The sequence below is a fragment of the Bactrocera tryoni genome, chromosome 3, assembly GCF_016617805.1.
Source record: "Bactrocera tryoni isolate S06 chromosome 3, CSIRO_BtryS06_freeze2, whole genome shotgun sequence".
Taxonomy (NCBI): domain Eukaryota; kingdom Metazoa; phylum Arthropoda; class Insecta; order Diptera; family Tephritidae; genus Bactrocera; species Bactrocera tryoni.
The window spans coordinates 33,009,716-33,037,329 of NC_052501.1; the positions used below are offsets into that span (position 1 = coordinate 33,009,716).

At 34.8% G+C, this 27,614-nt stretch overlaps 2 protein-coding genes across 4 annotated transcripts in view; both read right to left on the reverse strand.

Annotated features, from left to right (window-relative positions):
• Window positions 1–21,962, reverse strand: part of LOC120771964 (serine-rich adhesin for platelets) — a 59,912-nt gene extending 37,950 nt beyond the window's left edge. Inside the window, exons 1-2 of the mRNA XM_040100299.1 lie at window positions 21,773–21,962; window positions 6,256–7,077 (exon numbers count right to left, since the gene is read on the reverse strand). Of these exons, the coding sequence (XP_039956233.1) occupies window positions 6,256–6,933 (678 nt within the window). The 5' untranslated portion in view covers window positions 6,934–7,077; window positions 21,773–21,962. The remainder of the gene's footprint in view (window positions 1–6,255; window positions 7,078–21,772) is intronic.
• LOC120771970 (putative sodium-coupled neutral amino acid transporter 11) overlaps window positions 1–27,614 on the reverse strand; it is a 550,765-nt gene that overhangs the window by 505,956 nt on the left and 17,195 nt on the right. The window lies entirely within an intron of this gene.

Genomic DNA, 27,614 nt, shown 5'->3' on the forward strand with positions numbered 1-27,614 from the left:
CAAAGTGGTCGTGAGGACATAAATGACGATCAACATGGGGGCCAATCAAAATCCGTGATCACCGGAAATTCCATCGAAATTGTGCGTGAATTCATCAAAAATCAGTCGAAATCATCATTGAAATTCATGGAAATGGAATTGAACATTTCCAAAATATCGATTTATCGCATTTTAACCGATCATTTGGACTTACGATGCAGACATAGAGGCCATTCAAAAGGCTTGCACCGACATACTGGTGGTCATACCGGCCAACGAGCTAAAACACTCGTTTGACATGCTTTTGGACCGTGCCAAAAGTTGTATTAAAGCAGGAGACTATTTTGAATAAAATAAATTGATTTTGCGGGAAAAACCATTTTTGTTTTTTTTTTGAAGTCCTGTTTACTTTGGAACGCACCTTGTATATCTATGTATGTTATTTACTTGATCGCCGTCGTAAATTATGATTGAGTAAATCGTAAATGCATCCGTAGGAATAGAAGCTCAAGTTTTTGGAAGAGTATTCAAAATGTACATGGCTTTCTACTTAAATAAGCAAAGAAATAAAAAGCAAATTTCAGTTACGAAACCACCACGCCGTGAGACAATAACCAAAATTGAATTATCATAAGCTCTAATATCGAGCTTCAGAAGGTAATAGACTTTAGGAGTTTTCAGTTTGGCTTAAAGACGTCAAAACCATTTAGTTCCAATGATTTAGATGATAAAATATCGTTTGCTGAAAACGGAAATACTAACAAAGTTCTTTCATCAGCTAATGCGTCCCTCACGGACATTAATGTGTTATACTTGTAGTATTTTTTCTTCACGGCAACCTATTCCCCTGTGGTATTGTCTATCTTGTTGGGAAGAAATCTTTGGAAACGTAAAATAAAAAAAAATTATATAATTTTTGTCTAGTAGTTTTTGACCCTCGATAAGTAATCTTAAGCCTCAGCATATATAGTATTTTTTCGATTTTTTTACTTATATTAATTTTTTCATTGTACTGATGTTTATAATGAAAGGAAAGTAAATATCACAATTTAATTAAAAGCCAAAAAACTATATTCGTTTGAAAAAGCCGGAAAGTTTGAGTGGTTTTAAAGAATAGTACATTTTTGACAAAATTAAATATTATTATCTAAAGCATTAGAAGGCGATAAAGCATTTGCTTTGATCTAGTAATGTTTTGATGTATGTATGTACATACAAGTATTATACTATGTAGCAACATGTGACAATAGTATAAAAAAGCACATACATTTTACATTTAAATAATTTATTTAAAGATACCGATCATACATTTAGGATTTATTGCTGCAATAGACATTTTAAACTAGATTTTAAATGTTTGAAAGTGAGGAGTTTTACTTTTCTTGTAGTAAAACGGAAGATGCTCTTTTATTAAACCTGAAATGTAGTTCCCACTTTAATGTTCTCATATAACCAGAATATATTAAGTAAAACACTTGTTCAAAAATGAAATTTTCTTGTTGCCCTGTGTTATACAAGTAGCTACGAAGAATACGAATGATTACGGCGCGTGTAGTAGTGTAGGTGAATATGTGCGATCAATCATCATTTCACTGTTCTGTGTTGCCGACTTTTAGGATTTAAATTAAACCACAAACTGTGTTATGGCTAGTGGTAGGCAATAGTTATCAGAATAAATTTCCTGATAAATGCGGTAGGTAATAAATTGTCATTCAAATACAGGGAGAATAAAAATAAATACATATACACTGGTTTGCAATTCAAAACAATTTATTTTTTTACATACCAATGTGCCCAAAAAATAAGGTGACATTGTATTTATTTTGACAATTCTTTATTTATTCTTCAAATCAATTTCATCCCCTTCAAAGTAATCCCCTCTCGATGCAATGCACTTATGCCAATGGATTTTCCAATCTTCGAAACACTGGTTGTAGTCACTTTCCGGGATGGCCTTCAGTTCCGTCTTCGCTGCGGCTTGAATCTCCTCTATCGTATAAAAACGGTGTCCCCGGAGCGGTCTTTTGAGCTTGGTGAACAGCCAGAAGTCGCACGGCGCCAGATCAGGTGAATACGGTGGTTGCGGAACAATATGGGTTGAATTTTTGGCGAAATGATCACGAATTACGAGGGCAGTATGGGATGGTGCATTGTCGTGGTGTCAAAACCAAGAATTGTCTTTCCACAATTCCGGCCTTTTTAGGCGGATAGCAACGACGCAAACGACACATAACGTTCAAATAATATTCCTTGTTGACTGTTTGACCGGTTGGAAAGAATTCATAATGAACAACACCACGACAATCGAAGAAAACCGTCAATTTTTGAGCGACTTTGGCGCGATTTTTTTGGTCTCGGCTCTTTTTTGGCACGATATTCGCTCGATTGATCGGTTGTTTCGGGGTCGTAAGCATAGATCCAAGTCTCATCGCCAGTTATAATGCGTTTCATGACACCCTGGTAGTCGGAAAGCATCGTTTCACACACTTCAACGCGACGCCTTTTTTCCAAAAAATTCAATGTTTTCGGTACCAGTCGAGATTTGATGCGCTTGAGGCCCAAAACATCCTTCAAAATGGTATTGGCTAAGCCTTTCGATATGCCAACTTCATCAGCAAGGTCTCTAATTGTTAATCGACGGTTTTTCAACACCAAATCTTTGATTTGTTGAACGTGAGCTTCGTCGGTTGAGGTTGATGGTCGCCCTGGACGACCGTGTTCGACACGTTCACGGCCGGCTTGGAACCCACTATACCACTTGTAAACATTTTTTTAGACATAGCCTCATCATCAAAGGCTATCTGCACCATCCTCAACGTATCCGCAGCAGAAAATTGATTTCGTAAACAAAATTTAATGCAAACTCTGTGCTCAACAAATTTCGACATCGCAAAAAAGGAAAAACTCACTTTTAGCAGCTCACAAAACGACACGTATCTCAGACACTGATGAATATTTTGACATGAAATTTAATATAAATGTGACTGACAGTACTACCAACCTAAAAAAATAATTAACCAAATCTTTTGACGCGCGCAGTTTAAATTCAAATGTCACCTTATTTTTGGGCACAGTAGTATATGATTGGATAATAAAATGTTCGGTATCTTATTAAATTATACTATAATCCAAAGTCAATATGTCTAAGACAAATCACTATATTCTTCATACGGTGCGTTTAAAAGACCTTTTTTGCAAACTAACAATTGTTCAATGGCGATCACTAGCGCGTACAATCCGGTTTGCGTTTTCGATATTCTGTCACGTCGTTTCATGATATAAGAAAAGTTTGGTTTTAAATGGGATAAAAGGAAAAAGAGATATCTCCAAATACAATACGGGACAGACCCAGAAACTTTATCTATTTTAGCCAATACCGCATACACATACCACATATTTTACCTAAACAACAATATTTATAACATTTGGAATTTATTAAGGACACTTATTAAAAAAATAAAACATTCACATACCTAAGGTTTAACATATACCCTAATTATTGTTTTCAGTTCTAATCAGTTAAATTAAGTATATCAACTATTTCCAGTACAAGATTCATTGCAAACCCTAAAATGAGTATTTCACAGATAATTAAACAGCAGAAAATTTTCAAATGAATAATTAAAACAACTCACTTCTCTAACGAAAAGTTGAGAAATTATTAGAATAAACATTAGTTTTGTTTTGTATTGCGATGAAAAAAATGTTGGACCCAAAACTAATGTGCTGCGCATAAAAAAACGACCCTTCCTGAGGTCTCAAATCCATTGAAACTTCTTAGCAACAAGTAAGCCAAAGTTTTATTGACAATTAAATAGCTTTTAAATAAGATATGTTGCGGATTCGTAAGATATTCTATTAAGTAAGAAATCTGTTTTTTTTTTAATAAATGAGATTAAGGAATATTACCACAAACTCTCCGTTTTCTTGCGTTGGTAGTTTTCAAGAATGCACTTTAAATAATTTTAACTTTTTAACCGATATCAATGGTTGTCAAGAAGGTTTCTTAATATTATGAACACTTCAAATATTTGGACGACTGAAGAGTGACAAAATGCTTCAAAATATTTAATTTCACTCTTTAGGAATAGTCGATTGTACCGACTCTTTATGATCTAAAAACTTTCTACGGTCCCTTAATCTTATTTTTACTGTTTCCAAATGGCAGCTTGTCTCGGGGTTTTACTCTAGACGCTCAAAAAAACTTTTTGCCTTACTATTATTATATATGAAATATTTTATCTACTCATTTTCTTTATTATATTATTATTTTTTTCTAAATAAACGCAATAATGTCCAACAACAACTGCTTGGTAGTACTTGGTTGAAATTTTTGATACTCTAGAGTCTAGACAACCCACTCATATAAAGTTGAAACCCGTAAAACAACAAAGAAGTTGACACTTGACAACTTTTCAACCGACATATTTTTTCTGACGGGTTGAGTTGATATCGTTAATACCGATTTTCAAAACTTCAACCAAAATTCAGTTGAGTTGACAACCGTAATAGGTCAATCAGACACATCTGTTTTATTGTGAAGAATTTGTGCCAAACTGTGCGCTGGCACTTAATATTCAACTGACAATACTGTCAATTCTTTTTTGATACTTTGTAGAGCACGGGTAGGTTTTGATAAGTTTCTATTAGAGAAACTGTTTTTTCCACTAGCTACGGAGACAGGAAGTGTTAGTAAGACACATATTGTCGTTAATAAATTGTGAACGATATGTTTTAATTTGTTTTCTCTTAATATAAAACGTGCAGTGGTGTACCGTTATGAGCAATTTTTCTACTCTGTACTTTTCCTTCTTGTACATTGTTAAATAAATCTCTTGCATCGATACCCGCCAATGCATGGTGAATTCAAAAGTGATTGTGCATGTAAAACTTTGCGGCTAATTAATATTTAAAAAAAAAAATCCAAAATTTTTGGTAACTTGTTTCAAATTTTGTATGGTTCAACCCCTTGCGAAGTGTTTGGCCAAGATAAGGAAAAACATTTATTAAAAGGGGTGTTAAGCACCCCAAAAGGTGCTTATTTATGAATGCTTCTCTGCTCATGGATTTGAAGTTTTTAGGTGCTTACTACATAGAAGTCCTGAACGCCGTTAGAATGATAAAATTAGATAAAAAGAGTTTTTCTGAAGTCAGTTGAAATGCAGTCGTATATCTCCAGTGCTACCAATCACATTATATCACATCATACAGTGTGCGAAAGGTGAGATTTTAAGCTTCATTCAACCAATAATAAATAATTAAATTCGGGGAAGTTGAAAAAAAAGTTACAGCTGTTAAAAAATGTGTGAAAATAAAGAAGGAATTTGCTGTATTTTTAAATTTTTGTATAAAAAGGGAAAATGTCACGCAAGCCACCAATGAAATTAGTGAAGTTTGCGGAGACGATGCTGTATTTCGTGTAGCACAACAATGGTTCGCTCGCTTCCGTCCTGGAAATTTCGAAATTTCGATTTATACTGATGAAAGTTTTACACTGATGGAAAAATGTCTCTAACGGAAAAATATCTCTAACGGCAAAATGGCAAAAAGTGTTCGACCAAAATGGTACATATTTGTTTATTTATTTATTAGTATAATATAAGTATAAAAAAATAAGTTGAAGTTTGATTAGAAATAAGAAAAAACTTTTTCGACTACCCAATAACAAAATAATAATGGCTATCACAGTCTTCAGATGCTAATGCAATGGAAAATATTTGTGCTTTAGTGAAAGCTAAAATATAAAGAAAACATTTAAAATGATATTTGACTTTAAGTAACATGTGCCTAAGATTATTGCCATTTTCATTGAATACTTCAAGTTCATATATAACCTTGTCTTTATTGTGACTAATACATATTTTTAGTTATTTTTGTCTATTTAAAAAAAATACGATCTATTGAAACCATGATATAAACAATTAGGTATATTTCTGTTTGACAACTTTTATTCCAAGTAGTTAAGTTATGTATAAAAGACGGAAAAAATCAGGAAAATCTAAATCAATTTGGTTTATTATAGAAGTGAATCGTTTTTTGCAGAAATATATACAGATAGAACGTTACGAATGTGTCTGCTCCTATTAAAGATAATGACTATGAGTGGCCAATGCCAAGATTCCCAAGCATACCTAGTTAAATTTTAAGGACGAGCAAATTTACTCCTGCACACAAATGCATCAATTCGAATCTCGTCAACACGTAATAATAGCGTTTCTACTTGCCCAATTCTTGTAAAATAAAACTAAATAATTAACAGGTAGTTCTTAAACTTGCCTCATTTTCCAACGAGTCCTCCGAATTATTTTTACAGGTCCGCTTCTCGATCACTTCATTGTTGATCGCAGTGATTGCATCAACTTTACCAACCAGCAAACTTGGGATTAAAACATCCGTTGTTGGTCGATCTGATGTGACCAAAACTTTCGTGTAAAGGGATTCATATGAAGGCAGCTCTGTTGAATTCTTCAATGGGGCCCAAGACTTGTTCAGGCAAGGAATGGAGCCATAATAAGAATATGAAAACGGGAAATTGTGATCTCTCAATGAGTCCGTCATCTTATGATTTGAACTAATCTTTATAGAATTACTTTCATGACTGCTACTTGCATCATTGTTATTCATATTCTTGTAAAAATTATTGGAAAAAGGCACATAAGGTGTTGATTGCATGGTATTAGCTACGTTATCTGGCAATGATGATTTGGTTATCGCAACAGGCGGGCACAATTGGTGTTCTCCACATTCGCTCGTTGTGGTTTGTGGTTCATAGGCGATTCCATGATCATAGGTGCTATTAGATTTACGTAGTCGCTTGGCTTGATCCGGTCCATCATCTTCGTCCGAGGAACTATCGGTCCATGAACGTTCGTATGGCGTCCATAGCATAGATGAGAGCGCCTCTTCGACGTCAGGTGGTCTTCGTTGATGCGTAAAAGTTCGATCTGTGCTCATAATTTCGTCGCTTTAAATAAATGATACATTTGCTTTGAAATAGCATTTCATTGGTGGATATTGTTGTTTTAAGTATAAGGGACTATTTATAGTGTTCCCAGGTTATCAACTGTAGGTAACTGCAAAAACACTCTATGGAAAAACCTATAAATACATAAAACAAATACGCATTATCACTATAATGTATTTATACATATATACTTTGCTTTGCATAATATGCTATTTTATTTAGAGTCTGTCTTATTATTGTGATGACCAAAACTAAATGTACTGTCAAAACTAAACATGTTGAAATACAATGAAAAATATTTTGAGATCAATTGAATCAAAAGTGGAGCCTAATGATTAATATACAAGGTCTGTCACAAAAGAAAAAGAACTTAAAAAAAAACAACAAAAAATTAATATTTTTCAAGTTATATTTTTTTATTCAAAGTAGTTTCCTTGTGCTTCGATACAGCGTTTAGCCCGGTCAATTAGCATTTCAAATGAGTGTTTAAGGTCATTTTAAGGAATGCTCTTGAGAATATCGGTCGTCGCCTTTTGGATAGCTGAAATGTCCTGATACCAGTGTCCTTTCATGAGCAAATGAAGTTTTCCAAATAGGAAAAAATCACAGGGTGCCAGATCAGGTGAGTAGGGTGAGTGATTATTGGTCAATATGGAGTTTTTTGTCAAAAAATCAGTGACAAGCGTCGACCGATGACACAGCGCATTATCTCGCAACAGGCGCCAGGACCCTGCCTCACGGTATTGTCGTCGAGCACGACGAATGCGTGACAAAAGATGCTTCATAACACCAAGGTAAAACACAGCATTAGTCATTTGGCCAGGTGGGACGAACTCTCGGTGTACAATACCGTCGAAATCGTAAAAACAAATCAGCATTGTCTTTATTTGTGACTTCTGAAGACGACCGACTTCTGATCGTCACAGAGGTCCTCACGACCTTCTTGGAATCGCTTAAACCACTCATGCACATTACTACGGGATAGGCACTGATCACCATAAACTTGTTTCATCATTTGAAATGTTTCAGTAAACGTTTTCCCAAGTCACGAAATGTCAACAAGAGATCAAACTTTTTATTTCATATAATCACCAATAGGTGGCGCCACCAGAAACAGTTATATTTAAAAAGTTCTGTTTCTTTTGCGACAGACCTTGTATTTTTAGTCTCCTAAATTGTCGGCTATTATCCAGTAGTTGGATGACAAGTACGTTATAAAAGCTCTCGAGGGAGGTAATGACCATCATCAAAATGATAAATATAGAAATGTTTTCTAAAACCAATTTTTTTGTCTTAAGTACATATTCCAGTAGTTGGATGACAAGTACGTTATAAAAGCTCTCGAGGGAGGTAATGACCATCATCAAGATGATAAATATAGAAATGTTTTCTAAAACCAATTTTTTTGTCCTAAGTATCTTTTTAAAAGCAAAAATTACAGTTTTTTGTTTTTATGTTTATAGCGTCGCGTAATCCGTTGCGAGGTATAAATCAAGAGCAAGTTCTGCTCAAGAATCAAGACTGCATCATAAGTGTCATAAGGGAAACGAACTGTCAAACTTTCACGATATTTCTCCTCTTCTTCATTATATTTGTCTATCAAATGCAATATCGTCGCACCTGTTGTAACCTCTTTTCTGTCATTCGGGCATTAATTAAACCTGCTTTTATTGGAGATGATTAGTTTTGTTACAAATAAAGCTTCTTATTTTGTATTGTTTCACATTTACTACTTTAAATACAAATTGTATGATAATAGCTTGGATTAGGCATGAGATGTTTTTATTTTTTATTGCCTTTTACAATAATATAGTACAAAAGAAAGACTATAATTACATAATTACTACAAAACTACTCTGAGAATATTGGCTTGTTCGAAAGATCGTTGGCTTTGAGGCGCTGAATCGTCTTGGTGATCTATATCCAGAAGTTAACATTGCCACTTCTTTATTCCGATGTTTTAGCATTGAATGGCTTGATTTATGCACCGAACATATTTACTTTCTGTATTTACAAAGATTACGCTTTATATCAGAATTACTTCAATACCGAAATGCTGTAGTATTTCGTTTTGGAATTGTTGAATGACCCTTTTTTATTAGCGTTAGCACATCTCCAGAGTTGTGCAGCATGAACGCCCTGAGATTTTATACGGTCTCCTTTACAAGGTTTTGATTTAACACGTATTAACAAGTATTTTACAAATATTAATTAAAAATATGTGCCAGAATTTAATCAGGGTACACACAATTTTAGGTCTGAATTCATTGACAATGATAAACATAGCAAAGTTGATCCACCTCTTTATGGAGCAATATTTTTGTTAAATTCTAAAACTGGTTTATAAGAATGTTACTGTATACTTTCTTACCATAAAACTTTAGCTGGTGTAATGACCGGAGTTATTTACTAGCAAACTTAGTTATATGTATGTATATATATCCGTAACTATAAAAACTATCTCTATTAAAGTTTTATTTTCTTAGACAATAATAAATACGTATTTTCAAAGAAGAAAGTGGGATGAGATCACGATTTCTTTCGCACAGTGTCCATAAATTTAAAGAAACTTGTTCACAAGTGAATAAACTTGAAAACTTTTAAGACATCCGTATGGCGGACCGAAATAAATCTTTAAATAGAGTGTACGCAACGAAACGTGTCCTTTGCTTTTATTTTACTGTAATGGCGAGCTAAGTATTTGCCTTTCTCCCTTCAAACTCTGGCAGATGCGGATGTTAAGCACGCGTTGCATGGACAAGTTTTGGTTAAGCTTTTACTCCAAAGTTAGATGTGTGAATTTCACCAATCTCCCAAATTCCGATTAAAATATTTAAAAGGAATATACGCCAATTGCAAGTGGAAAGTGAACTAAAAAGCATTAAATAATACGAGTACATGCTGATGCCATAGTTTTCGAGTTATATTAATACAGTATTAAACGCCATATTAAAGACTTGTAACAAACTTACAATGAGTCCAATTTCTCCACCATGGCAAAGGAACCATCTCTTATGATCTCAGTGTGACAATCCGAAAAATCACTGATTTTCGCAATTTTTTTTAATGTTGAATTTAACAAAATTATTTTTTTTTTTAGTTTTATTTATTGGGTGTATAATAGTTAAATAAATTGTTGAAATGACACGTAAAAAGAAAGGTCCTGTACGATGTCTACGATTGCGGCCGCAATTTTGATCTGAACCAAAAACTTCAAAACGATTATAAATCTGTAGGAATGTCGCTATCGCCCTTTGGAATTTTTTTTTGAAATTTGACAAAATGGCGGCGGTTTGAACAAAAAGTATCGAATTTGGCACTTTTTTCGACAGTTTTTCGCAGAAAAAGATAAGAACATTTCGTTCGTTAAAAATTTTCTCTCTAAATTGGAACTCGTTATCCTTAAAACTCTTGCTTTGAGAGTGGAAACTGCTATGTTCCTCATTGTGTTCCCTTTCTACAGGAAACGCTGTAGCGGCCGTAATAATTTGAATTTCGCATGTTTGAGGGAATGTTTTTTTATGCTATCCGATAAAACAACAACAAAACCGATTTTTCGAAAATTTCACACTATGACGATCCCTTAATAAATCAGTACTCTTGCGTAAATCTTAAAAACAATGCGGTATTTTGTAAAGCATCTGTCAAGCATGTGACTAAGATTTTGATCTCAACCGCTTATTGTAGGGATTTTATGTGATTTAGCAATTATATATTAAGATACTGTATTTTATGCTCCTCATTTATCATTTCAACGCATTCTGTAACCGATTTCTTTTTCTGAAGCCTCCAAGTATTTACTTAAGCGGTAGAAGCTTTATTATACCCTTGCAACCAGTTGGTACAGAGTATTATAGTTTTGTTCACATAACGGTTGTACGTCGCACCTAAAACTAATCGAGATAGATATCCGGTTGACTTTCTGGCTGTCCCTTTGTCCGTCTGTGCAAGCTGTAACTAGAGAAAGAATTTAGATATCTCGATGAAACTTGGTATGTGTGTTTCTTAGTAGAAAAAAAATTCGAGTTCGTTGATGACCGTAATCGGACCACTCCCACAAATCGCCATTAACCGGAAATATATAAAGTGCAATAACTTACCACTAAATTAAGATATAAAGCTGTAATTTGGTATGGTGAATCCCAGTAGCAAGGCAAAAATTTATGAAAAAGTGGGTGTGACCCCGGTACCTATAGTTGACTTTTTAACGAAAATTTCGGTAAATGTGCGATATATATGACTGAAATAAAGTGATAATTCTTCTCTTATAATGGTATGTCTGTATGTCAAAGATAGGTTGAATCGGAACAATACCTCCATTAGCCACCATATACTTAATATAAATATTTTCGAATTTCCGGGTGATTCTGTACCGCATACTTATGTATATCCCAATGAAAATAAGAGAGCGTGTTTTACTCATAACAGTGTATCTTTGTGCCAAAAATAGATTAATTTGAGCGAAAACTTGCCCTAGACCCTATATAACTAATATCAGGATTTTCGAACATCCGGGTGACTTTACTCCATTTGATTGGTTTTACACCTTAAAGTATTTCCCTGGCTTTGATTCTTGCAAGTTGCAAGAGTATAAAATGTTCGATTGCACCCGATCTTAGCTCATCCTTACTTGTTTATATGTATAACAATGTTGTAAATCATTTATATAGTTGTACTTTGTCATTATTTCTATATAAGTATATACTTGTAGATCTTTAGTTCTACAAGCTACAGATATTGTTACGTTCTATCATACGAAATTAATAACTTATCACATTACTTTGCAAATTTTTTCTCTTCTCACTTGACGCTGCAATACTCCATCTGCTTGAACCCGTCTGCAAAACAAGTGCCTGTAATAATCTTCGCGTTTCGTTCACCCGGCTGAAATGTAAGTGGCTTTTTGAACATGGGAAACTTTGCTGGATGCGGTTGATGAAGCAGGAGTTCATAGCCTGATAGCCTTGGTGACGGCACGTCCTTTCAAGGTTCCTACTATCTCAACTAGTATCTTGCGCCTTCAATCGGCAGTTTGTCAATAAGAAGTTTCAAAAACCAGAGTATAACCATCGATATTGTCCTTATTCCATTTTGATAAAATCCGCTGACAAGACAAAAACACCTTATCATTTCGACCGAAAATCCCTTACTTTGCAGTTCTAACTACTCTACTTCTACTTTGCTAAGTACTTATACGACCGTCTTCGAAGTGTAGCACCTTTTTAACGACTTATATTCCATATGCACATTAACAATGTGTGAAGCCTTGAAATAGACAAAAATTTAAGGAGTTATAACGCTCAAAATGCGATTTTCCCCGATTTTTTTCTGAGAAAATTGATTATTATTGTTATTATTAATTTATTGATTAAAAAATTTTTACACAAACTATGATAAGACTTATGATTACTAAAAAATTTATTTAAAAAGGAACTTTGAGCTCCTCTCAAAAAAGACGTTTTGCGGTGACCACTATATCTCTGAACTGGATCCTCTGAAAATAAAAAACCAAAAAAATCGGTTTAAGTAACGTTAAATCTAGTACAGAAAATCGAAAGAATAAGCAAAATAAAATTTTTTGATCGAAAAGGCGGTTTCTCAAAACAAAAAATCGATTTTTTTTACCAAAATTTCGACCTTCAATTGTTTATAAAAAAAGATATTTATCGGTGAGAAAAAATCTTCGTTTAATTACTAAGAATCGTATTTAAGAAGCTCGTGTTGAAATTTGAGATATTTCGGTTTAGCCGTTTTCGAGTAATGTTGGTCACTGGCTCTGAAAACATCATTTTGAAAAAAAAAAACGCGTTTAAAGTTTGGTCTTGTATTTCCAAACACTCTGAGATGTCTTTTCAAATTTGCGTGTAACTTCGAAAATATTCACCGGGACAATATAAATTTTTTGTGTGTATAAAAAACCGATTTTTGAAAATTCTAATTGTATTCTCGTATAACCGCTTAAAGTGGCTAGGTCCTAACGTTTTATTTGCTATGAACACAGACACCCGAACTAGTTAATTACCACTTAATGAGCTGTTGTGCCGATTCCTTGTAAAATATCATGACACAATTTCTCGTGAAATCCACTGCCATTTTACGAGTTATTTTGTTAGAGTATTGGTTGCTATTTTTATCCTTAAGCGCTTATGTAGTTATCTTGCAAACTTATATGCATATGTACTTGTATTTCGATGTGTGAACTTTATGCACACACAACGTCAAAACTCTTATATCCACCACTTGACTACGTACATATGTATGTACATATAGTAGTTTTGTGTTTATGTCACCAAAGAGTCGACAAAAAGTTTCTGTGGATTGGCAATGAACATTAGCGGTTTTGTAGCCTCAATCATTCGTACATACAATGTGAACCCTAGTGGAAATTTTTATCTGACCTTATTTTACGATCCATACACTCATCATTGGATACCATTAAGATTATACAAATGCGGTTTTGACTTAGGCAGGGACTGGACTGGTAGTTTTATTCGACGGCATTTCATGTGCATTGATGTTACTTTAAAAACGTACTACTTAGTATTCAATCATATTACACTCCTGATATATACATACATATACCTACAGCATGTGACGAAGAGCTTAGGTTGAACACAGCCGAGCATTATATTTAAAAGAGTAAAAACTATTCCTAAATTATAAAAATTGCTGCACATGTTTGCAAAATTTGTTTCAGGGTGAAAATTTGGACGGTTAACATTCATGGGGATTACCCGTTTCGCACAACTACATACATATGTACGTTAAAAGGGCTAGGACTGCATACTAAGCGATATAATGGGTTGTCAAAAAAGTCTTGCGGTATTTTATTTGAATTTTTTTTTTATTGAAATTGAAATGAATTTTTGATGACTCATGCCCAGCTCTGGACCGATGCTACGGCTGCTACTATGCCGGTCTCTTTCGACCAATTCAGCGATTTTATCGCAATTTTCGACGACAGGCCTTCCGCAGCGTGGGGCATCTTCGACCACCTCTACACCAGAGCGAAAACGTTGAAACCAACGTTGTGCGGCGGAAATGGAAACTGTATCGGGTCCGTAAACTGCACAAATTTTATTGGCGGCTTGAGATGCATTTTTGCCTTTATCGTAGTAGTACTGTAAAATATGCCGTATTTTCTCTTTATTTTGCTCCATGTTTGCGACGCTATAACTCACGAACAACTTAAAAGAAATGACAATCAATCAAACACGTGTTAGCGCGTGAAATGAGCTTTCCAAAAAGGTATAGCATGACCCGATGCAACGAATAAAACTAGAACTACGCGCTTTCAGCGCCAACTAGCGAAAATACCGCAAGACTTTTTTGATACTTATATGTACATGCAATGAAAGAAAGGAGATCGATTTAATCTATTGACTTCAAAATGCACAATACTAAAAATTTGATTGAAGTATCTTCCACACTAACCACAGTAAAATAGAAGAACAAAGCGACTTTCATTACACAAATGTTGGATAGTTTTTCATAAAATGCTTAAGGAGCTATGGATCTAAAATCGATTTCGAGCTAGCGAGTTTTAGGCTTAATTTAGCTCAAGAGCACATAATTTTGCGGAATTGTCCTCTAATATATATTTAATACTGGCAGTAAAAGATAGACAACTATAACATTTATCCCACACAGAAGGCAGTGCTTTTTATTCTAATTTAAAGTATTGGTCTATTGATTTAAGTTTTCCCATGGTATGAAAGTCAACAATTTAAAAATAACCTAGAATTTTGCCGCATTCCAATACTTACATATACGAATATAAAACAATAACAGAACAGTTGCTGTTGAAACACCTAAGAGAAAGGAAGTTATTGCTGTTGTTTGTTCCATTTGATATCTATTACTCGAATGAAAACATCGTCTATTTGTAGCCTGAACAGGGTATATTAAGTTTACCAAAGAGAATTGCTGGATACCCTATAAAATACGAGCCGAGTTCGTCTGTCTGTCATATGCATATAAGAATTTTCCGTGTTTCAGCCCCCTTTAAATCGCTCACTCTCTTAGTTACATAGGTATGGAGTTGTATACATACATACATATATATGTATGTACAAATGTATGTATATGACCAAAAGATAATACTTCCAAAACACAGTTAACCTTAATAAGGCAGTATACAAACATATTAGTTCCTTTAATTGCAAAAATTAGCGTATTTCTAAAAACGCACATGTTCTGTTCGTACCATTGGCAATCCTAGGGAGCCGGATCAAGTGATTGCCATACAAAATTCCTCACATTTTAAAACTATAAAATGATGTTTAGTTAAAAGGGGTATTCTAATCTACATAGATGTCCGAATTTCGAAAGTTTTTCGGCAATTGTTAAAAAAAGCATTTGATATTTTTATTATAAATGTTTTTCATTTGTTTATTTATGCAAATATAAGTACAGAAAATTGAAAAAAAAAACATTTGAGTTATACGTCCTTGATGGGGAAATAACGCCGTGTTCTTGTCGCAATGATTTCAATCCTTGTGGTCCTCTGAAAACAATGATGAATTCGTGATTAATACGAATGTCGCTATATTAAGAAGCTGCAAAAGTGAAAAAAATGCATAAGATCGGGGCTAGTTAAAAATAAATATCTGCTTTTTTACCTTTTAAATATTATTCAAATTTCAATTAACCTTACTTTTTGCGAATAAATCGGCCGATTAAAACTTGAGATATTATGGCAACTTCATCGAAAAAAGTAGTTTACCGTAAAATTTCAGGCAGCGTAGCTGATAGAATAGTACGTCCGCTAAACCGGTCCAGTTGCCACAACATTAGAACTGTTATAACTTCGGAAATAATTAGAATTTCGAAAAATCAAATTTCTATGCAAGTATACTCTTGAATTTATAAAATAAAAAGCGCGGAATAAAAGGGTTTGTACATATGTATATACATATATATCACAAGTGGCGAAGATGTAATAGCTCAGAATATTGTGTACTGAATAAACGCTATTTACCGCGAAGTCAAACAACTTCCACTTTCACTTCCATTGCCAGAAGGGGATGAAGGAAAGAGACGTAATGTCGAGGCAGTGTGTATATTTCAATAGTTCATGTGATATTCATAATTCTATGTACACTTATTTTAAAATGGATCATTAGAATTGTACACAAGTAACATATATGTATGAATAACTGCAAATGATATAACTTTCTGTAGAATTATTGCTAGTAAAACTACGTGCCCTAAAACGAAAAGATTTGCAAATATTGCACATGCATTCCATCTAAGCACATACTTAGGATGTTTTGCATATTAAAACTATAATCCTTGGAATTTTCTAAATTTCCAAATTGTAACATTTCAACAATAAAGTCTACTTAACCCCTAATATGCATCTACATTTATTGTTCGACAACAGAGTTAACAACACTCTGTCAAAACCATTCCCACTTTTTAACAGCATCCCACAAGGTTCCCCTCTATCAGTGATCCTATTCATTATCACATTCGACAAACTTCGGTTGCACCGAAGCTAATATACCCTTCACAGGTGCATTTCTGTTAGTAACTATGTGTTCAGTTTGTATGGAAGCTATATGCTATAGTTAACCGATCTGATCAATTTCTTCGGAGATTACATTGTTGCTTTAGAAAATAATATATATCAAATTTCGTGAATATATCTTATCAAATGTGAAAGTTATCCATACAAGAACTTGATTCCGATCGTTCAGTTTGTATGGCAGCTATATGTTATAGTGGTCCGATATCGGCCGTTCCGACAAATGAGCAGCTTCTTGAAGAGAAAATGACGTTTGCAAAATTTCAAAACGATATCTTAAAACCTGAGGGACTAGTTCGTATATATACAGACGGACGGACAGACAGACAGATATGGCTAAATCGACTCAGCTCAACATACTGATCATTTATATATGTATATACTTTATAGGGTCTCCGACGATTCCTTCTGGGTGTTACAAACTTCGTGACAAACTTAATATACCCTGTTCAGGGTATAAAAAATTCAAGCTCCATATCAAGATGTATACACGCAGAAGCGGGATTACCATCAATAGAGGATAGATGGTTTGAAACAACTGCAAAATTAATACCAAAACTCAACACCACTCCGAACCTACAATTAAATAAATGTTTCACAAATGCAATCAAATCGAAGCTCACTTATAAAGTGCTATCCACCATTCGTCGCTATGCATCACTGCATAAACAACTTCACCTAAAGCTACCTACATTAACAAGAAGAAAACCCGGTTTTCCGCCATGGCGACTACAAGACACGTCTATAAACTTGAATCTTCGTCTGCATATGAAAAAACACACTCAAAATAATCTATTCCGCAAACTATTTTTGGAAGAAAGTTAACAACTAAACCCATACAACTGGTTACTTACCGATGCAACAAAATCGAATATCGCAACTATTATTTCATATTCACCGCCGAGGCCTTTGCCATTCTAAAGGCATGCACATTTGCATGAAATAACACAGGAAAATACGTAATATGTTCTGACAGTCTATCAACAATTTCTGTCGTAAAAAATCTAAACTGTCATAACAACTTAATTGTTCAAATTCGGAGTATAATTGTTGCAAAAAAAATTGTTCTCTTTTGGGTACCAAGTCATCAAGGAATTACGGGGAACGAACTTGCAGATAAAACAGACAACTTAATAGCTCAGTCTCCTTCCATCTATTTCACACCATCGTCCGAAAAGGATCTCCAACACTATATATCCCAATATATACAACAAAAAAGGCAGCTAATTGGAATAATTTCCATCACCGATATACCAAATTCAATGTAAACGGCCTAGGCGCCATATACCCTACAAACACGTCAAAACCAAAATGGTCAATTCATATACACCTACGAATTGGACACACGAAGCTTACACACGAACATTTGATTACCAACAAAACACCGCAAAGATGCGACTGCGGCAATACTCTAACAACCGAACATACCTTAGATCGCTGTCCCAACTTCGCGAGAATCAGAGCAATTTACTTTAATCAAATCAACACTACAGATTGTTTAAATCATGTTAACTCAAAAAATATTAATCAAATTTACTTATTCATAGAACAACTTAGATTAGTCAACCAATATATTAAACTTACTTATACGAGGGCTGCTATATATATTCTGGCCTAGGGCAACACTAAGTGTTGCCAGGTGCAATCTGACATTTCCATTGGTAAGTTTGACATTTTTTAGCATAACATCACTCAGAACGTTTTGTCATTTAATCGTGAATTGTTTTATTTACAGGGAATTAAAAAATTCATCTCGGCCAAAAAATGGAATTAACTCGTGAACATTTTCGTGCGATCATTTTTCACAACTTTCGACGTGGATTATCACGACATGAGTGCATTGATGAACTAAAATCTTTGTATGGCTATGAGGCACCATCCTATAGCACTGTGGAAAACTGGTACAACGAATTCAATCGTGGCCGACGCTCGCTCAAAGACGAATTCCGTGAAGGTCGCCCAAAAACAGCTATTGTGTCAGAAAACATCGATGCCGTACGTGAACTGATAATGCAAGACCGTCATGTAACATACCTTCAGATAGAGGCATGTCTATGCATTTCTCCCCCCAGCATACATTCGATATTGCATGAACACCTGGCCTTAAAAAAGGTTTGTTCTCGTTGGATCCCGCACAATTTGACAATCGCTCAAAAAAAAGCTCGTGTGGATTGGTGTAAAGAAATGCTGAAAAAATACGATCGCGGTGCTTCAAAAGACGTTTATAAGATCGTCACAGGTCATGGATCTCTGCGTATGAGCCCAAAACAAAACAACAATCGACAAAAAAAAATTAAAAAAAAAAAAGTAAAAAAAACCATTCTAGTTGATAAATATGCCAATTTACATTATTAGGTCAAAGGCCGCCGCAGCTAGTACGCCATACTATGTTAAATATAATACTATTTTATAATGTGTCTAATAAATAATAATAATAATACTTTTACACTTCTTTGTTGTGAAATATATTTTAAGAAATACAAATAAAATTTAATATTCTTTAAAATAACACACAGAAATTTAATAATATCACGACGAGCGTACAGCTTAATTGAATTCTGCTATACATACATACATATGTAACTATTTTAAATCCTAATGAACGTCATTTTTTCCATTTGTTTTTGTTTTATTTCAGGAGTCTTTCAAAAAATTGAGCAATTCTGCTAAATACCGCTGTTACAACAGTGCTTCCCAAAGTGAAAACTCAGGGTTGTTAGCTGTGTTTTCAAGTAGACTGGGTTTTGTTGCCTTCCGCAATAGGGATGTTAGTTAATCCTTAGTCAAACTCATTAACTCTGTGCTTTGTTGAGCAACGTTCAACATTTTCTAAAATATTCGAGAAAAGTAAAGTAACGTCAAATTTCAGTAAAATCTTATAAAAGCACAGGAGCTCCAACTAAGTTTCTAAGCGTAAGTTTACATCTAGAACAATGATTAATGTTAATCTAAGTTGCTAACTGATAAATAAACAAATTTTAAAATGGCAAAATTTTGATGGAAAAGTTGAACTCGTAATTCGGCTGGACCCATTATTGTTTCATAGACTCCAACACTTAAGGACTAGACAGGAATTTGTTAGTTGTAACGGGCATTTGATTCAAAAAGTGTGAAGTCTGATAGTTGTCCGATTAAGTACTCAAGCCAATAGCAAATATTATTTTGATGTATTAATATTTTAGTGATTCTTAGCATCACGGTAACTAATAGCTCATTCTTAACTGATTTTAATATTGCGGTTTTATGTACCTCAATCTCTCGTTGACTGTGTTGAATAATTTTAGGTAAAAATATCCCATTGTTTTAAATAATGGGTTGTCAAAAAAGTCTTGCGGTATTTTTATTGAATATTTTTTTTTGATTGAAATTGAAATGAATTTTTGATGACTCATGCCCAGCTCTTGACCGATGCTACGGCTGCTACTATGCCGGTCTCTTTCGACCAATTCAGCGATTTTATCGCAATTTTCGACGTTAGGCCTTCCGGAGCGTGGCGCATCTTCGACCACCTCTACACCAGAACGAAAACGTTGAAACCATCGTTGTGCGGTGGAAATGGAAACTGTATCGGGTCCATAAGCTGCACAAATTTTATTGGCGGCTTGTGATGCAATTTTGCCTTTATCGTAGCAGTACTGTAAAATATGCCGTATTTTCACTTTATTTTGCTTCATGTTTGCGACGCTATAACTCACGAACGACTTAAAAGAAACGACAATCAATTAAACACATGTTAGCGCGTGAAATGAGCTTTCCAAAAAGGTATAGCATGACCCGATGCGACGAATAAAACTAGAACTACGCGCTTTCAGCGCCAACTAGCGAAAATACCGCAAGACTTTTTTGACAACCTAATATGTATGTGTTACTAATAGTTATAAATTTTATGAAGATAAATTTAGACATCTTAATTGAATTTCCAAACCACAATCATACATACATAAAATTCATAATGGCAGGCTTCCTTATTTCTACGCTTTCTTTGAGCTCTGTTGTTAAGAGTTTTGGGAACCAGGATTCACTACTTGTGTTGCACACGCTGCAAACAAAGTTTTATTTCATTTAAATTCACCCAAGTCTGACCTGAAATCATAACAATAATATGTCTTTAAACCTGCTTTTTTCGATTTTTTCATATAAAATGTTCGCACTTCACCTCAAGATGTGTTTAATACCTTACTAAATAACTAATATATGCTAATGTTTCGAACCACAAACAAAAAACAGCAACTGAAAATGAGGAACGTGGCAGTTTAGCATTAGGTAAAAAATGTATATTTGAACCGATTAGTCGTTAAGTGAAAAACCTAGGTCTTTTAGGTCTTAGTAGAGATTTATACACATAATATGAGAATATGTTATCTGTGAAACAGTTACCTTTTTTCCTATTAAAATATTTATGTTTGACACGTGATTGCCACAAATCTTTCAAAAACTTCGCGCCACACACTTCACTGATATTTTAACTGAATATCTAGAGTACATGCATTCACGTGTTTCTCAGTACTGACGACCTTAAGCTGCAATAAGTGAGCAGGTGTATTAAATTAAAAAAATAATTATATTATTAACTTAAACTTTTCTTAGAGTATGATCACGAATTTTTGATTTTTTTTTTTCAACTGTAAATTAATTGTTTTTCAACGTCCCAACCGAACGCTGATGCAAGGATTTTACTTTCCGTGGAGCTTGTCATGTATGGGGGTGAGACAAACAGTACGCAGTATTTTGTAGGGCATCTCCACAGATAAGTTCTATTGACGACGGACACAATTCATTAAAAACCCCAACATCAAGCTAACTTTTGGAAAGAGTGTATCGCATTGCGTAAATGTGCCGTTGCAATGCGAAGGGAACACATCAGTGGTATTGTTAACTTTTTGCACCGTGCGCCTACAAGCCCTGACGTTCCGTTATATCCGCTGACATATGTACATGTATTTGGAGTACAGTATGTGTACGGAGCTAATTGATATGTTAATTTGGGAAAATTTTGTCGAGCAAACACGGGAAGTGCATCGGATGCGAACGTCACTAGCCCACGAACACCAGTGGCTGGTCACGATGGCCGTTGAAGTGGAAGCTGAGTGAGTGTGACTGGACACTTTCAGAGATAATCATATTATGCGAAGCACTTTTAGCTTTGAACTTGAACTGTGTTCGTGCAACGAAAACAGCACACAGCGCTCTCGGCAACTAAAACCACTTCGCTTTAACAACGACGACAACTCGAATAAAGCGAACCAACCGCACACATAAAATATTTTAACACTTGGACACTCGCATATGTATACAAATACCTTTCGACCGGAAAATTCTGGCTCGACAAGCTCGTGCCTACTCATTTGATGCTCAGCGATATTCACATGCACTGCCACACGTTTCACACAATATACATATACAAACAAAATGCATACACTGGTGCAATTCACGGCAAAAACATCCGAAATGATTAACCGTATCCTGCTAACTATGAACAACGTATCCTTCGAGAAACCGAAACAGAACTGAAGCGGCGGCTTATAAGCTTGCCACCCGATGGGTCCGCAGTCGACATTTTCACCATCTCCAACACAATTGTCTCATCAATGCTATGTTGAGTGTGCGCTTTGCAAACTTTTTGATTTCGCGTCGAGAGATGAGAGTATAAAATGCCATTTAGTAAAATATGATGGTTGCCGACAATATTTTGTTTAGGCTTTCTATCGTTGAAAAGCTGAATCCACCGTTAGTGGAGAATTAATCCGCCGTAGCGAAGCATCAGACTTTGAAAAGGTCCAATGGAGCGATGTTCCGAATTAAGATGCGGTACTTTTGCGGAAAGTACTCGAAATGTACTAAATTATTTATTTTAAAATTCTTACGGAATAATGCAGTTAAGTAGAAAACTCTCTGGCAAGTGTAATTATGGGAACAATGTTAGCATATGTCTACATATGGACAAGTGTGTGTCTACAAACGTATACTCGTATGACAAGTAGAAATTTAAATGAAAATACTTATCTTTTTAGGTCATATATTTTTACATAGTTATATTTAAATGCTACTGGTTACAAATTGATTTTTGAATCATTTGGATAGTAACTAAATTTATTTTTGTATGACAGATGTTGGTTTTTAGTTTTCGTACAATATATGTAGTAAATATTAAAAATAATTTTCTAAATAGGATCTTTTGCCAAATACCACACTTTTGATGAAAAGTTCGTTTTTCAGTTGAAAACTAAATGCAATTAGAAATTAAGACTTCGCCAATAAATTATCACTTTTTCAGATCAGCTTCAAAGCAACCCTTCCTTATGGCAGGTTCCCTTTATCTGATCTGCACTTCAAATTTGTCATTTGTCAGGTCAAAGTGCTACAGTTCTTCTCTCTAATACAATTTCAAAAATAAACAAAAAAGCGTTAACTTCGGCTGTATCGAGGCTATAATAACCTGCATCTCTTATAGCATCCAACGGTCTAGCCATAATGTTTGGCATAGACAACACTCAAGTCGAATTAAGGTTACTGAATAGGAATAAAACTTTTATAAAGATTTTTCAATTAAGGTTGCTTAATACGAAAAAAAATTTATAAAGATTTTTCAACACCATAGTTATATAATATGCAAACTGATCGATCAAAATAAACTTTTTTACGCAAAAATTACGATTTATTTACCAAAGGATGAATGCTTCCACTTTGGTGCAAACTGCAGGAGCTGAAATAAATTTAGAGGTACTACATACATATAAAATTGAAATTTGTCTAGGCACAAAACAACCGAACTGGGTAGGAAATAGAAAAATAGTAAACAAGTTACGAGTTGCGCACTGCAAACAATGAGTTCGAACACAATACACAGTTCCAACCGCAACAGGGGATAGGTGAATACAGAAGGTGCGCAAGATAGCTTGTGCGGCTTGCGATGGTTATGAACGTTAATATGTTAGTATGTATAGAAGAATGTGGGACTCATAAAATAAATCATGAAGGAAAAGGTAAAATTGAAAGCGGAATTGACAGCCATTATTCGTACAAGGAAATAAGTTTATGCAACATTGCATGGAATTGACGGCCCACAGGTCTCTTGGGACGACATGTCAAAAACAGCCCGTTACAAAATAAAACAAGAGTGAATATTTCAAGTAACACCTACAAACAAAAAACTTTCTTATAGACATACAGAGGAAGCATTTCCCTGTAGGGAAATGACCAAGTGACAAACCACATTATGTCTGAGTCAGATAACTGCTAGTCTTGCACTAGTTAAATTGTACCAAAAATTACTCCAATTATGACCCAAAACTTCTTATATAAAAAGTTAGAAGTAAAAATAAAGCCTTAAATGTAAAAAAAATTTCTTTGTCAATAACTGTCAGTTCAGCAGACTCAGATTTGCAGGAATAGTAGCATCTGTGGGCTAACGAATGTAATGGGGTATTCTGGTCTAGAAATTTAAAAAATCGAAATTTTTTTATATTTTCAAAAGTTTAACTATTCAAGAATATGTGTACAAAGAGGATTTTCAAAATTCAAATTATTTTCAGGAGATATAGGCATTTTTCTGACCCGGCATCCAAACTGGTTCGGCCGGAACTAATCGAACAAAGACTTTACGCAGAAACTTTAAACGCGTTTTCTCAAAACTGACTTTTCGGAACGATACCCACGATTTCTCAGGTTCTACTGGACCGATTTACTTGAAATTTTTATAGAGTCTTCTTTATAGGCTTGTCTATGGTTTGGAACTAGCCCCATCCCCAAATTTTTATTTTATTATTTTTAAAAAATTCAGAAATAGTCAGAAAAAGTGATCCAAAAAAAACTTTTTTTTTCAGGCAGTCGCCATTTTGTGAAAAAAAATGTTCCCACTTTTCCGTAGTTCCGGCCATTGCGACATTATTCTAGATTAATAATCCTTTTCTTTTTTTGGTTTCAGATAACTAGGAGGGTTGAAATCATGGGTATGGTCACGTGGAAATTTTAAAGACCCCCACTTCGTCAGCTCATAATTTTGAAATTTTTTTACTTTTTTAGTTTTAATTTTTTTCTGTACTCTTCTAAAATTTGCTAAAGATTATCAATACATAATCAAATGCAAAATTTACACGATTCTATGAAGGACATGCAGACAATTATTAATTTTATACATAGATTGCAAATTCAACAAAAATACACAACATTAGATATTTAGCTAATGTTTTGGTTATCCACTATAATAAATTACTTTAGCTGATTTGACCGCCCTTTTTCTCCACAAGAGCTAATTTTCGGCACTGCCAATATCGGATCTCTATAGCATATATGTAGCTGCCATACAAACTAAATGACCGGAATCAAGTGCTTGCAGGAAAACTTTTTCATTTAAAACCTTTTCGCCCCTACTGGGACAATATGCTCCCAGCAAACTTCAAACGTGTATAGCTTTTACTTTTGATCCACTACGCATTATGAAATGTACCCAATAAAGCCTTGAAGTCTTCTTTGATGATCAGTAACCGCATTCCGTTATTATTGGACATCAATTTCCCGTTACCGAATGGCTTTTGCACAGACATTTGGCGAAATTTCATCAAAGTCACGCGTTGTATTTCAATGTGAAACGTCTATCTGGTTCAGTTTTTATTCGTAATATTCCGCTTGCTTTTACGGTTTGGAGGTGTGAATAAAGATAATTCCTTCGAAATTGGAAACAAAATTGGTTTGAAAAGGTAAGTTTTTATATTTGCTTAACTACATTTCTCGGGACATATAATCCCAATAATGCATTTGTTTTGGGATAATATTATCCCAATATTTGTTTATACCATTAGATGTCTCACAAGGAAAAAATTGGGTGAGAACGAAATTGCCCGAGTTATTTTTGACAAGAGGATAGCGACGATATGGCCGATGATTTTGGTGCCTCTGAGTCTAGCTATGAACCATCGGATGACGATGACGAAGATGCGGAAGTTCCTGTAGCAAACGCTGAAAATATGTAAACCGATCAGGTGATGAGTCTTCTTCTGAATCCGAGTTGAGGATGACGATTGACGGTCAAGGATTTTAGGCGATCATCTTAATTTCTTTAGAGCAACAGTGAGGACCAGCCATTGAGGCAGTAAATGTAGCTGGACGAAAGTTTGACGCCGGCGTCATTCGAACCGAAGTATATAAATGCCCATAGAAAACCGGCTGAAGTTCTTATTGACTTTCCTCATGGTAAGCCTTATTTACTATATCAAGATGCGGTATCCATCTTGTCAGCCAATAAATTCATCAGTATTATGCGCATCATGGTGATAAATCGTCCATAATATTTTGCGGTATAAACCGGTAACGTCAACATCGAAATTTCAATTTGGCAATAAACGGTGAAAATAAATAAACTAAACTATTATAAAATAACTTGTTGAACGGCAGCAAATTAAGCGTGCGTTTAAATTTTGCTTCGCGAAATGAAGCCCGGGACCAAATACGTGTTCTGGTTGTAGCCTTTATGTTTTTAAATGTTTTGCTTCTTTTCACAAGTGACTTAAATTTGTAAAAGGAAAAATGAATAAACAGTGAAATCCATTATTTTTTTATTAAAAGTTGATATTTCATTTTTTGTTCCTTTTGGTATTATTGGGACTTATGCGTCCCACCTATAAATGTTATTGGGATTATATATCCCAGGATAACCGTAAGGATATCAATTTTCAGAGTATGCCAAACATCTTATATTTTAGTTATACTAGAAACTGTTGCTGACGTAATGATAGAAAACCCGCCTGATTTCGAAAAATGGGGGTGAAAGGGTTAACGAGAAGTTTCCATGAGATAGTTCCCTAAGACAACGGTGCAATCTCCGAATAAATCGTTCATATCAAGTCACTATAACATTTAGCTACCATACAACCGATCAAAATTTTTGTTCTTATAAGGAATATATTGTATTTTTTGAAAGGTATTATAGCTACTGGTGAAACACTGCGACGTTTAGCCGCTCGCCTCAGAAGAAGACTGGCGCACAACACGAGATGCTGCCAGGCGTGGCATAAATCTCTGCTGCTGCCAAGGATGTCATGGAAGCGTCGTCGACATCGACCAGACCACACAAATGGGTATCAGTTGACGGTGCTTACGGCGAATTACGGGTACAAGATTTGAAGATGCTTTCCTACAAAGTAGAGACGGTGCATCAGCTCTTAGCTGCTGACTGCCGATCGCGTCTAACATATACGCTCAAGTCATCCTTAATCAATACCAAGAGGAAGATGATTTTTCATCAAAAATAATCATGGCGTGATGAGTGCACCCATTTCCATCTTAGCGGGATGGTGTTTTCGCTGGAGGAGTCCTCGGACCTTTTTCTTCGAAGACGTCGCTTGGGCCAAACGGTTACTGTGAGTGGCAGAGCGCTACAGAGCAATGATCAACGAGTTCTTTTTGCCGTAGCTTTAGTGAATTCGGATTGGAAAACATGTGGTTCCAACAGGACGGTGAAACGGCACACACCGCACGTGCCACAACCGATATGCTGAAGGATGCATTTCCGGGCGCCTAATCTCCGTTTTGGCGGATTTTGCACTGGCCAGCAAGATCGCCTGATCTGTTTCGCTCCAGACTTCTTTTGTGAAATAAAACCAAAAAAGAAGCGAAACGAATCAAAGTTCTTTGCAAAGATGTCGTCGGATTCGGACGATGAAATTGTGCCGCAGTCCTATTTTCAATAGTGAGTTTGTGCACGAAGAGAAAAGAAATGTAAAGAGAATGGTGGGTGCATTCAGAAGCGCAATTCAGAAAATATTATTACAAATTTGATTTCTAGAACTTCCGGAGAAAAATTTCGGAAATTTCACAAGGATGCGGAGTGGTCAACATTCGAATATATTTGCTGTCTTTAATACAATCATAAACATAACTCCTGCGGAAAGATTAGTTATAACACTACGGTAAGTGAAAAACAAATAACTTTTTTAAACTTAAAATCGATGTATTTTTAATCCAAAATCCCTCCTTTGGTAAAATTTTACAAGGATCAATATGAAAGTACTTAAATATTAAATTTCCTCTTCTTCTTCAAATTGATTCATTTTATTGATCATATGCATTCTGAATAGTCTTTGCCTTTTGCTGGAGAGTTTTTCATAATCAGACAGCACACTTTTAAAAAATTATTCATTTCTGCTA